The following is a 14,460-nucleotide window of genomic DNA, read 5'->3' on the forward strand; positions in this document are numbered from 1 at the left end:
TATCAACGCGAATATTGACAAGATCCAAATTACTGGTACAACGAAATAATCAGCGCACGAGATACAATCACCGAAGTCGAAACGACTTCGCTTCAAACGACGTGATTCACACGTGAATGTTCACAAAATTCACTAAAATGGTGCACGCAACTTGATGTGACTACGTCACAGTTTGATTCCGATTGCTGCACGGAAATCGATACAAAAATTGGTTGCAAATATCGCAACAATTTTTTTTACAGCGAAATTGTTACCGACAACGTTTGTTTCAATTTTTATTAGCAATCTCTTTCCAACAGACAAGTCTACAATATAAAGAAAAATACGACACTAATGCGACCGAGAGCAATAAGTATTTAATTACCAAGGGCATTAGGATACAGCACATTAGACAGGAACATTTTTCAGGACCCGTAGATAATTACGTTGATATACCTGCAGTACACCGGCAATAATTTCGACCGCGAGTCTCGATCCAAGGAGGCATAGTTGGCGGAATCTCTTTCTCGACAGAAGAAAACGAGAGAAGAAGAGGAAAAGAGAAGAGGAAAGGAGGAAGGGAACAACTTGTGCAAACCCGTTTGGCCGTTAACAGTCCCCGACATCGAGGTAGACTCGGTTCAGAAGGATCGAGACATGCTCACGGGCAAAGTCCAACCCTTTTGCTCCTGCCAGCTTGTACACTGACCTATATTTGCTGGAACCGGGTCTGGAGACTCGCCATAGAGACCCACTACCCTGAAGAATTCTCCGCGAGAGACGATGAGAGGCCGCTTCTATCCACATCCTCTCCGCCTGTTCATCGATTCGCGCTGGTCGCTCGTCGATGACGTTTTTCAGACGGATGCAAGATGTCACGTGTATGAACTTTTTGATATATTATTACAGAATCCTTTCCCGTGAGGTTTACTTTATTACTTTTCTTATATAAATGTTTTACTTTTTCGTGAGTGTAGATCGATTCTCAGTTATCAGCTTCAACAGTTTGTGCAAAGTAAGCGAAGAATAACACTGCTCATCTCTTCCGTGTACACAGAATTTAATTTAGTATTTCTCTAGGGGACATTTTTTGTTTTATGTTAAGTTGATGTTTAAAAATAAATGCACCTTTTTTAATAAACATACTCTTGAGTCGTCACACATTTTATTTCTCCCTTCTTTTTACATTACGTTAAGTGTGAAGATTCTCCCGATGCGACACACGTGTACATTATGTGTTATTATTTTTTACAAATACACAGAAGCAATTTATAGAAGTAAACGGTAATGATTGAATTATTCCCGCCGGAGAAGTAATCGTTGGTGACTTGATCCCGCGCGTAAAATCCCAAGCGCGCGTATTTCTTACGTGTTTCGTAGCAGGAAAGCTATTATAGAAGTAATAGCTCGCCTTTTCGCATGCAGATCGAGAGATATTAATTGCGCGTGCGGTAGCAGTAACAACGCTCCACTTTCGAGTTACACGTGCGCGCATTGCGGCAATTATAGATGTTAATGCTAACGCAACTCCCGCGTTAATCGAAATTTTCTACTGCTAACTTCTTCGACCCGCCAATCTAGTCCGTAAACATCTTACGTCATTGAGTTATATAATCTAGAAAAACAATGTACTATGTGTTTGTATGTTGTTTTTAACGCACTCAAACAAACAAATATTTACTTATTGTTTACAAATTGCATTTAAAGATATTTTTGGTAATTAATATTTACGTATTATGTGTTTATATATTATATGACATATAACTTATTGTATATTACATATACTCGATTTCTCATTTGTTGTGATAAAATATAACGCATAGGCACGGACTGGCGCGCACGTGATGTGACACAGAAACTTCGAAAATTCGGATACTCACGGGCGAACACGCGGATACGTTATTTACATCCGGTCATCTGATTTTCCGATGATATTACCACCGCCCGCATTCTCTCTTTCCGTGCCGTGCCGCAATTTTCACTTTCGGGCGGCATATTTATCGATCCACGTGTAGTAAACGCGGTAATTATTGGTCACGGTAATTCGGAAAGAAAGACAACACACACAGAGCAAACCGGTTCGCGAACCCGGAGTTGCAGTTCCTTTTTAAGTTCCAGCGCGCGATTATCACATATGTACGACAAGCTACATAGTTATGAGCGTAGTGCGTACACAGTCGGTATTTGCATAATTACAGACATACGGCATTACGAAGCGTGCAAGATTTCTGAATGCGCAATCTTGGTGTAAGTGAACGGTTTAAGGATAAACGCGCGCGTGATGGATGCGAACACGCCCGTGCCATTACCTAACGATATCGATTAAAGGAGGCGCACGATTCTCTCAAGCATTGCGAGCGAGAGACGGGTTACTTACAATTCGACAAGTCGACAAGGTGATGCAGCTTAACGTCTCAATAAAATAATTCCGAGTCGAGTGGACTCTGAACATCTAAATGTTTCCCGCATATTTCGTAAATATCTACTCAACATCAAACACAATATTTGAAAAAAATCTTCAATAAAAAAATATTTTAAAAATGACAACAAATGCGCAATTTCAAAAGTTTAACAATTAGTTTTCCAGAAAACGTAACTTCGCAATTACACGATTCGTGATTGGAAGTCTTAAAGTTAAAAGTACTTACGGTCGGATGTAGGTTTAAGACCTGCGTGTGTAAAAACGCACCCGCATTAGAGAGGCTGAGAGAAATCAAATCGTCCTACATTCCTGATCTGGCTTCGACAAATCGAACGACACGAAATAAGTGCTCGCGATAGTCGAACGTTTCGCGCAAACGAGTCTGCGGGAGTACGATTATGCGGAACGATATATCAGTGTAATTGCGAACATCGGGTTCAACGTTGTGACTTGTTTCGCGCGCTACGAAGAAATCAGTCAACCTCGCAACAAGATACCGTTGCTCAAGCAAAAACCATTTATGTGTTTACGTATTGCTTTCACGGCAAGTACGGCACCGTCTTTTTATTTTAAGAGAACAAAGAATTGAGATGCACATTTAGGTGCACGCGTTTAGGTGAGATATATCGGGAGAGGATTATGAATTACACAATTCTCTGCACGTGACACGTAAAGAATATCATTGTTTTAATAATCATTATTATCTGATTATCTCGTTAATTATATATAATACCCTGTATTTACACCGTGCGATTTACAGAAAACAACAACTAAAATGTCTATTACATTCGGACAAATTCCGGCGATGTACATCGTCGTCGTGGAGGACAGAGTGACCTAGTTTTCCGAGTTGTGCGTCATATTCGCGTAGTGGAAAAGCGTCCTCCGAAGGGTAGAGATCCCATTTTCAACCTTGTCACCCCTACCCTATCTCTCTTAGAGTCCATCGGGAATACACAAGGTCTTGTCTTTCTCTCTTTCTCTCTCATTAGCGAGCCTAATTCTCTCGAAATGAATACTATGAATAGCGAGTAAAGAAGTCACTCTGCGGTGAATACAGTTGTAAATGAGAGAACGCAGAAAGAGAAATGCTCCGAAGATGCTCGGCTGCGAAAAATATAAGAGTGTTAAATAAAAAAGTACCGAGAGATGTCAAAGGAGGGGAGATCTAAAGTGAGAGCACTTTGATCACAGAAGTCGATATCTCATCCTCGACGAGTAGTTCCGTATCGCACAACATACAGTTTCGTCCTGTGTGTAACGTGTTTAACCTCCTTTCGAGTTGAAGGAAAACTTTGAGAGCAAGAGCTGACTCCGCGCAAACAAGATTATTTACGATTAAGTGGTCCGCCAACTACCGAATAGGAGAAGTACAAGCTATAAAGAATAATACGCAGCTCTCCGAACTATATATTCTTACGTGTTTAGCCTTCTAGAGTCCACATCTAGAGTCGGCACAAAAATGTCAAAATATCAAGTAATCATGTAAAGTAGGGAAAAAAAAAAAAGAAAAATACCTAAACTGTAACTGATGTCAGATATAGAAAGTACTCACGTTCCGTTGAGTTATTATTTGTATTTTTTATATGTTTTATTATTTAAATTATTAAATCTTATTTGAGGATTTCAAATTGCTTTAAAACTGTTTTCAAAGCTGTCATTTCAAACTGTCTTCTATTCCGTAAAATTTGAATTTCTCGGTTGGTTGTAAAGTATAGACATTATTATTACAGAAAAGAGATTGAGAAACGTTGTAAAAATATAATTTGTACGAAACATGGGTACTTGTCTCGGAAAATAACGTGTAAAGAAACAAAGTTGTTTAAGAAAATAAAGCGAGAAAACGGGAGATCTTGCGAAGCTCTTACGAGGTGTTGAAGAAACGAACGTATTTCGTATTTGCATTTAAAGTTCGCATAAAGCAATCTGAATCGAGACGCGAACATAAAAGCTCGGCGATAGTAATATCAATGAGCACGTGTTACTCCGCGATGAAACCAAGTCGACTACGTGGAATTCCGGAATTAATGTGCACTAGCACGTGGTAGCGGTATCACGTACTCCGCAATAAATAGTTATTGCGAATCGTAACGGCGATATTAATCAGTGGTTACGTTAATTTGGATTTATTGTTTGATAAGAAAAGGGGAGCGCAACGCACGGAGAGAGTATATTGAAGTGAAATCCTCGGATATACCGAGAAATAGGGTTCCAGTCTGAGATACGAGCTCCGATGGCGTATCGGACAAAGCGCAATATTGTGCAATACGATGTGCACGCAACATTACGAAGCGATTGCCGCGGCAGCGATACGCTCACCAATGGAAATACCGGAAAATCACATCTTATGTTCGCGGATTTTACGCCATAACTGCAAGATGTTGATTTTTTTTGTTTTTAAATACGGAAGTTACACACTTCATAAAATTCAAGTTCTCTTTACGATATATGTGACTTGCCGTATTAGATACACGTGTGTGACACACACATTCTAATGTGTGTTGTGAGCACAAAGAATACGTCACGGAAACTTAATGACTTTACTTTTTCTTGTGTTGTTTTTAGCATTTAGATGGAAAAGCTATAACAATCTCAGATAATGGGACTGTCCCGCCGTACTTACCGATAATGAATCATTCCGCAATAGCGGTAGGTTTTTTTTCTCTATGTGCTACTCTCTTTCAGGCGCGCAGTCGATCGGCCGTTGACGACTGCAGTAAAACGAAGTGCGTGGAAAAGAAAAACTTCTCTTTTCTCTTGCGGAACGATTCATTGTCAGTCGCTTCCACTATACCGCGTATTGAAATATTAACCGAGACCGGCTCTCAAACTCGCGATTTGTGTCGAAGCGAAGTCACGTGGATTGCTGCGCGCGTAGTAGAGTGGTGGGATAAATCTCTGGTATTACAAATAGAAAGCTTCATCGCGCACTTACATAACTGGCGCCATTTTAATAACGTTAAAGCAATAAAGTTGTAGTATGCACCGTGCGTTTGTGATTGAAATGGGTTTTGAAAACGCGGTGTCTCATTACACGCAGCGATTATACTGTCGCCATTTCAACATTCCGTGTCGTAATAGAGTTCGCGGCCGTAATAGATTGTTGACACAGAACCCCGGTGTGATATGCGAAATGTTTCGTCGTAACTTCTATGCAATATAATGATAAGAAATGTGTTTTGTTGAGAACAAATTAGATAAAGCTACCGCGGAGAAACCAGTCAAAGTGGAAACTGTCTATGATATAAATTTCAATGGGATTTGTGAAACTCCCACCGATGGCCCAAGTTTGTAACTATTCCTTGTTCGCAACTACGCGAGGATAGCTACCCTAAACAAATAGCTGTTCAAGTTTTAAGCAGGCTCGCGGGAACGAGTTTTTCATAAAAACGATCGCACTACGGTTGCACAACGGTACAAGTGTGCAAGAAATAATACCGTCGAGAAAAAACTCTTTGCAAAGACAGCGGTCACTATCCAGCTGCGCAACGCTCTATTTGGCGGGTGACAAGCCGCAATTTGAAATTATAATTATATACATTAAAATATTGTTTATACTTCGTACAAGTTTTTTGTATTTTTTTTTCAATATTTAACATATTAAATGTAAGAATTTTAATGTACTCTGTTTATTTTTTGTAAAAATGATGAACGTATTATAAAAGTAGTTGTAGCTTAACGCGCGTGTACACCAGGGTACAATAACGGTTTCCACTGTGTATGTGTGTGCGTGTATTTTATGACACACAATTTATCTACTATTATTATGTTTCTCACTTGTCTAAAAAACAAGTTAAGCTATAATTAATTATGTAACTTAAATAATAATCCTTTAAAATATGTATTACTAAAGAAATTTAATTGGTATAATTTCAAACGCAGTAAAAACACACCCATTAACACATCTTACCACATGCATCTCATTATAAAAAATATTATTATATATGCATTGCGCGTAAAACCCCTCAGAGAGGTTACTTGTCTGTTTTTTTATTTATTTATATTATTATATTTTTTTAATACGTAACACTCACAATTTATTCAACTTTTAGTAGAAATTTTTTTTTAATAACCAATCCAAAGAAACTATAACTCACCGGGTTGTTGGTGAGATTTGCCGAGGCAGATGCAGCAGTAGGACGATGATCGTACTCTTCCGGATACTCGTCCCGATAAGGCCTGCCGGCGGAAGGTCCCTCCCTGTGCCCTTGACCGTTCCTCTCGTCCCTGATGTCTCGATCGAGGGGATCTCGATGGAAGTCCCTGAGGTCCCTGAGATCGCGCAGGTCTCGAAATTCACCGAGGTAACCCTCTTGATAGTCGCGGCTTACGTGGTCCCGTTCACTTCGAAGCTGCCTCGACATCGCCGTCGGCTCTTCTTCTTCCGAGTCGGGCAGCAGCTGCTCGACTCCACCGCCACCTCCGCCACCCCCAACACCACCTCCGCGTCGGGCGGGATGACGCCGGAGGTCATACCATCCTACCTCCTCCTCCGCCCTGCCAGCAATCTCGCCACGGGGCAGTCGAGCCGTGCTTGGTGCCCTCACGAATCTGTCTCTGACCTCCTGCCCCCGCGGCCTCCCGGGGGGCTCCACCACATCACAATCAAAGCCTATCTCTACCGGAGCTCTCACAACCCGACTCTTCCGCGACCACCGCTCGTCTGCAACTTCAAGATCTTCCTCGTTCTTGGAGCGTTTACGGTTTGTGTCTTGATAAATACGTGTATCTGCACTGGCAGAACAAGTACAGTTACAAGTACAACGGGATACGCCGCTGGCCTTACGTGTTGCTGGTGGCGAGGGTAGTAGTGAGGAGGTAAGGGGACTCGCAAAGTTGACACGGTTACCTGAAACCTAACGAGAGAGAGGCAAGTGTTGAGTTAGATCAAAGATTACATTCATATATCTTTCAAAAAAGTGTTCATTAAATTTTGATATAACAGCTTTAATTAATTCAAACGTGTCGTCTTAACTGTTACAAAGAAGACAACGCGCGCATAAAAATATGATTCCATAAACTTATGCATAAATTCAGAAAATACGACATCTATTTGCTATATATTTTTAAATATAATCAAAAAATATATTTTTTATAGTTAAAAAAATTTAAATTATATGCACACAATTGTTGTACATACGCATATATTTATATTGTTGACAAAACAAACTGCATGCTCGTACGATTGATTACAATTTTTTGAGCAACATTCTAGTATATTATTATTCACGACAAAATTGCATAGCGCAATACATAAAATGTGCTTGTCATTATGTCTAATGAACATAATGAATGTTTAACTAGTGCAAGTGAGATAGATTTTTTCAAGCGTACTGAGCGTGAAATTATATAAAAATCTAGCACTCTGCTTTAATGGCACTTATTAATACACTTCAGCAACTAAGCCGCACATCGTTACAACTTTGTTACTTGAAAACCATTGTTTAAACATAAATTATATAATTTTGTAAATGTACAATGTATATAATTCAGAGTTCTATTCTAAAATAAGTGATTAAAAATTTTGAGTAAATAATCGCACGTTATTGTAATATATAACTTACTCATATATATTTATTTCACAAAAAAAATAAAATTATGTAAATAATGTAATTCAAATGCATCTACATCGTATGATGTGTGATCGTTATATATTTGAATAATTCTCCTACTCTAAAGTACATACATAATTTTGTCGACAGGGGAAATTATTTATCATTCGTAGTCTTAATTAACATAAATTATATTGAGTTTCATTTTGTTTAAGCAAGCGGAAAATTGGCACCGTTCCATTAATTCGACTATATATTATCTAATTATTTAAATAGCATTGTAGTAGAAATATAATATTTCAACGTGCGTAATGGCGAGCGTTTCTTTGATTGTTCGTAATTAATAGTTTATGTTAAATTCATTTTGCTAAAAACGCGCGATAATGCACCGAATTTTACATATAATTTATTGGTCTTCAATGTGTTGTTTGTACATACAAAAAAAAAGAACCAGTATTACACGATACCGCGGCGTATAATCCTCAGTTATCGTTAAATTTAATTTTGTTATTGTTATATATTTAGCACATGACGTAAAAGATAACTCGATTTTATCGAATCACATATAATTTCGCGAGCGTGACACGTGCTTTCCTCGTCATCATATCGCGGGCTTTGTATGTATTTGTCAGTTTCATATTCGTCGAAGTTTGCCAGAGAGAAAGAGAAAGAGCTTTCTTTCTCTCATTCAGTTTGTGTTTACTTCCAAAACTCTATTTCTCGCGATTTCATTTCCGTTTTACACGTAACAATATTATAAGAATAAATTACTATCATAACAATATTTGTACAAACACTTTGAATTTATTCAAGTAAAATGTATTTGTATTTGCAATTCAATTGTGCAATAAACAAGACATTTAACTATTTCTCTTTTAATACATTTCTGCATAAACGTAACGTTTTATACACACATTTTGTGTATTAAATACATGGCAATACTGGTATGGCCCAAGGAGCACGAAACGATAACAAAATTTTACGATAGAATTTCTTTAAAAGTCGCGAAAAAAGCGCATTTGCTGATCAAAGAAGGTAGCATTTTGGCGAGCTGTTGATGCGGAAGTACATGGTAAAAAAAGCACATCCTACCACATAGTTTCCCGGATGAATATTAAAGCAGATGTTCTCATCAAGTAGATATTTGCAGTACGACATTATCATTTATAACGTTTGTTACAATAATAACGAGATCGACGTATGGCAAGTTAAAAAAAAATTGTTTGTTTGTTATTACTATACTATAACATCGAAAGATGTTGACTCTCTCTCTAGTTTGATGTTACACGTAAATAATTTCTCTTCACCGAACACAAATAATCAACGGTTAACAACGTAATATATTTTTTTCCCCGATCTTTATATCGTTACCTAGATCGAATACGTTGTTCTTTTAATTTATGACATAAAAAGTAATGAAAATGTGTAAAATACAAACATATGTATCATCCGCATAATTTTTTCATCTCAAAACATATCTATATTGCGCGCAAATAAGTTATTTATCAGAGAAACTATAGATACAAAAATATATAAAATATTTGTGGAAGTTGCAGAACACTGTGAAAAGTCTTCTCTCGCGTTAAAAATACCCTCGAAACGAGAAAACTAATACAAAGAGATACATCTCTCTCTCTTTCTCTCTCTCTCTCTCTTTCTCTCTATACGTGCAAAAGAAAATAGGTCACATACATATTTCATACACACATAAATGTGTGTGTTATGATGTGTTTATTGATTAATATGTACAAAATACGTGGCTAATGAGAAGGGAATTCGATGCGTAAGATTCTGTCATGGTTCTTGGAATAAAGAGAGAGTGATGATAAAGCTCATCCCCCGAAGTGGGGGTGAGTTGAGGTTAGATCACGCCGCAGACCGCGAATGTAGGGCTGTGGGTCGCGCCCGGTCGAGCTCAGCTGCGCCACGACCCGAAGGGGTTGCAGCTTGCCTGTGATCAGACGAGCGCGGTACACTCTCTTTCGTCCACTCTCCCCACTGCATCGCGGTATCGTACGCGCGCCAGTGGAAAACGCCGGCAAATGGTCGGACGGATAACGGATCTATTCACTGACAGAGGACTGGATTACGTCTATCGCGTAGTCACAACGTCGGAATCATTCACGGAATCTGGACCGATTTCGTTAAGAAGAACAATCGCACCGAAGGTCGTCGCGACCTTGCATCTCGATGCAATTTTGTTTGGAAATTCTCATATTGACACAATTGACAGATACCTCTCAAATTATTTTTTATATCTATATGTGTGTGTACAGACAATGTTCTAGAAACTTACGGGATTCCTTCTTGTGTATGTAGTGTCCCTCCGACGTTCTCTAGGGATTGGAGCACACCACTCGGAGCTGTCACTTTCGCGCGCGGACGTCGTTTCGATGTTTGCGAACGGAAACTCAAAAACAAAAAACTCACGCGGATGAAAAATTCACCGGTCACCGGAAACGCGATTCGCGGAACGAATTACTGAAAGGTTTACGCGTGTAACCATTCGAGGGTGACGTAGTGGACACTTGACCGAAACGACGATAATGCTCGGGCTGTGCTCATAACACTGCTCGCACACTTCGGTCACTCTCGACAGGGTACGGATACTGTCGTCGTCGACTCCTGCCGCGCACGTCCGTGACGTCACGCGGCATAGATGATAACCCCCAACGGTCTGATATCGATCGCCTGCGCTGGCGCAGCCGAGACTACGTGCCGCGACACCAGATAATCAGAAGCAGTCGCGGAACACGTGGCCGAAACTCGGAGAGATGACAGTTTAGGACTCATAATTCATAAAAACCAATTTGCTTTAAACGTATCGACAAACCAGTCATATTTTCAATGCAGACAGTTCGTTTTTGTGAAAATTTTGAGAACATACTATTTCAATTCGTATAACATTACGTTGTACTAGGCGTTACGTCCTTCAAACGTTAACTTTCGCTAGTTGACTCCTCTTTATGTTGTTTACTATATGGCTTTAGATTTCTATATATTTCTGGTGTCTAACACTGGAAATAAAATATTTTTAAAAAAGTAGATAATGTTTTTTAATTTTATTATTTAGATTTTATTAATATGCACATAATTAAACTTAGTTTATTAAATAAAGACGAGATCTTGATAAGTGTGATAATTGTTGATAATGTTTTATTCCAGGAGAATCCAGAAAAATCCAGGACATATAATGTATAGCCGCACAAACTAGACGCTTAATTTAAGTCTTGGAATAATAGTGCCAGTATTCATTACACAACCGACGACAGACAGTTAGAGAGCTTTTCATTCTCAAAATATCCGCATATTGCCACGTATACTTGTCAATATTCCGATACTTAACTATTCGAATATAAAATTCGATTTATTGGAGCTTTGATTAACGGTAAGTGGTTATTCGCGCGGCAGAATAAATTTTCATTAATTTAATGATCCATTTCCGTTCAATTTAAATTGTAAAAGAACAAAATAAGTACTAAAAATTAAAGAACATGTCACAGAAACTCGCGCGAAAAACCAATATCACTATTAAATATACATACAAACCGTAATTAATAACTTAAGCAATATTAAACTCGAGTGCTATTTCGTAAAAATATCAGAAATTTATAAATCCAAATTAAATTAATTATTTTTTTATTTTCTACTGTGATGCACTAAAGTGTAAATTTGTTATCAGCGCTCTTGTATACCTTTTACATATTTAGAAAGTAGGTATTGGATACGTGGCTTCGCTTTTATGAGACTGTCGCGCTAACTGTCAATTCCCAAGTCAATTTCTTCGTTCTTCTTATTCTAAAACTCGCGAAGTTTTATTGTGTCATTTTTTCACTACACTCTGTTAACTCTAGTGACATCGTACTTTAAGTATTAAATAATCAGATATAAGAAACACAACAGAGATAATAATCAATAAATTCAGATTTTTTATTCAGCCATTCTTTATACATAATTTCTGACCAAAGATCAGTATTTTTTTTACGGCACATAATTGGATATAGTTATTAAAGGTCAGTCAATCGTCTAATGCCTTTTATATTCTAAAGACATAATAATAATAACTTTTTACAATAAAAAATCGCGGCTCGTTAGGTTTTTTAATTCATGACTAATAAATACTAGAATGTTATCGCGAACTTTAAAACCATACAAGTACTTATTACTTTGGAAACAGTGCTATTAATTACATTGTTAATAAGTCAGATACTACATAAAATATCGTAGTTATAGTCGTAGTATTATGCTTGTTACCAGTTTTCTTCAGATGTGTAATGGACATACATGTAACTGTCATACATGTTTATCGCTCGTTGAAGAAATAATCGCGATTGTTAAACCGAAAATTACATAGTACAGAAGTAGTATATCATTGTGATTTACAATAAACGCAGCGTTTATTGTTGTTTTGCAATTTAATTGTTCAACCCCCGCTGCGAATACTGACATCTATCGGAGAATAAAGGAAACAAAAAGGAATTAACGTAAGTGAAATAAGTACGTTATTTTTCCGCAAAGTTGCTTCTACCTTCAGCTCGCAACTTTTCCTCCATCTACAACCCCTTACCGACCTGCAATGATAACACTCGCGATATCTGAGCAAAATGTTCCTAGTTCCTCACCACCTTCTGGTAAGTGCGTAGTGTATCCGGGTGTGTCTTCCAGGACTATCGATCGCGCGACATCGTGTCGAAGAGCAGTAATGAGAATCGCACTTCAGGGCTGCGTACAACAAAAAATGTACATCGCGTACGACACAAAGACTTATTCATAATTGAACTTAATCTTCTTGTAATTGATCTTTTTAGACATAATTCTTTTAATATTTGAAGTCAAAAATATGAGAGAAAATTTTCTTTTACAAAATAAATTAAAGATAGAAAAGAAAATATACAATAGACGACAAATTAGCTCTTATTTGTGAAAGAAAAAGAGATATGCATATGAAGTATTTATAAACTAAGAAGACCATTTATTTTTTATTTGCTCACTGTTAGCTTCTTGTTACTTTCCGCGGTGTCGCGTTGACACGGCCAGAAGCAAAACACTAGAAGTCATTACTGTAATTACCTACCTAGGTAATTACCTACTAGGTTAAATATAAAATACGTTTCAAGCATACATATACTTAACATTAATTTTTCGAGAAAAAAACTACGAAGCAATATTGAAACCAAAAAAGACACATACGCGTTTTACAATACACGTTTGAAATTTTAAGTGGAATAGTCAAGTTTTATAATTAGAAATTTTGTTGAATTTTCAACTTGTGTGAAAAAAAGCATTTGTTTTTTATATTCTTTTCGATAGAAAGACGCGCAAAATAAAAAATGTAATAAAATATTTATGTGTAATGCGATACATATTTATTTATATATTGATCAACATTTAAAGTGTCTTTCAATATTTTTTTAATGTTCCGTGTTATCATCTTGTACTCAAAACATTAAAAGGAAAATTAAGTATGGCATTACATTTGATACCCGAAGCAATACGTTGCGCGTGACTTGTATAAAAACATCTTTTTTATTAACATATTATTTTCTAATTTTTACAATAACAGGAAAACTTGCATTATAACTATTTTTTAATTTCTAACTTATGTAAGAAATTTAAAAAACCACTTTTATGAAGAATTTACAGCAAATTTTCTACAGAGTTTAAGATTGCTTTTTAACTGCTTTAAGAAGCACAATTGCCAATTGCTGAAAGATATTTCTGTTGCCAATATCGATTGTCTATTCTGAAACTGTGGCACTGTTTTTAGAGGTTAAATATTTACGGTATCTCGGAGATAGCGTTGTAATATAATCTGACAATAAGATCTGGATAGAAGTTTTAAGTTTTCAAGAATAAAAGCGCACATACGCATATAGATACGTGATTTAATAGATACTACTGTTAAAAATTTACTAATTTATTAAATTTTGTCTTTAGAATTAAACAACATTAAATACTGGTAGCTAAACTCAGTAAGCTAGTGTAGAACACAATAAAGTTTGTGCTACTCTCTCTCTCTTTCTCAATGCATTCTAATACAAGGTTTTTATGTCTTTCTGATCAGTATGCTGTTCGCGCATGTACCGGTCCATTGCAACACGTTTGTTTAGAATAATACTTCGCGCCAATGTAAGTTGACGCTTATAAAATCTTTCAATTTGATTTTACTAACACAACACAGGCGCGCGCTACGCGCACGCTATTGTTATTTTTATTTAACGTGTTGTCAGTGAACACAACCTGTCACCGCGATGACAGATAATATATACGTCTTATAAACCATATAATACACATATGAGAAATGTCAGAAATAACGCATGAAAATCAAACTCAAAAAATAGTGAGAGAGAGAATTGGAAAAAGAACACGTGACTAAAGTCACGAGACAGGGAAAAGGGTAAAAAAGAGAATATTATATATATTATATGTTCTATATCTATATATAATACACACACATACGCATATATGTATATATATATATATATATATATATATATATATATATAT

General features: G+C 37.0%; 1 protein-coding gene across 7 annotated transcripts in view; it reads right to left on the reverse strand.

The window, feature by feature from the left end:
- Positions 1 to 6,809, reverse strand: part of LOC109852898 (voltage-dependent L-type calcium channel subunit beta-2) — a 61,616-nt gene extending 54,807 nt beyond the window's left edge. For all 7 annotated transcript variants that reach the window (XR_002250057.1, XM_020424496.1, XM_020424487.1 and 4 more), the window contains exon 1: positions 6,499 to 6,809. Coding sequence is in view for 6 of the 7 variants with exons in the window: in XM_020424496.1 (XP_020280085.1) it covers positions 6,499 to 6,765 (267 nt within the window). In the remaining variant the exon portion in view is untranslated. The remainder of the gene's footprint in view (positions 1 to 6,498) is intronic.
- Positions 6,810 to 14,460: the final 7,651 nt, after the last annotated feature.

This window comes from Pseudomyrmex gracilis, unplaced genomic scaffold (genome assembly GCF_002006095.1).
Source record: "Pseudomyrmex gracilis isolate BER0280 unplaced genomic scaffold, ASM200609v1 scaffold_1, whole genome shotgun sequence".
NCBI classification, from domain to species: domain Eukaryota; kingdom Metazoa; phylum Arthropoda; class Insecta; order Hymenoptera; family Formicidae; genus Pseudomyrmex; species Pseudomyrmex gracilis.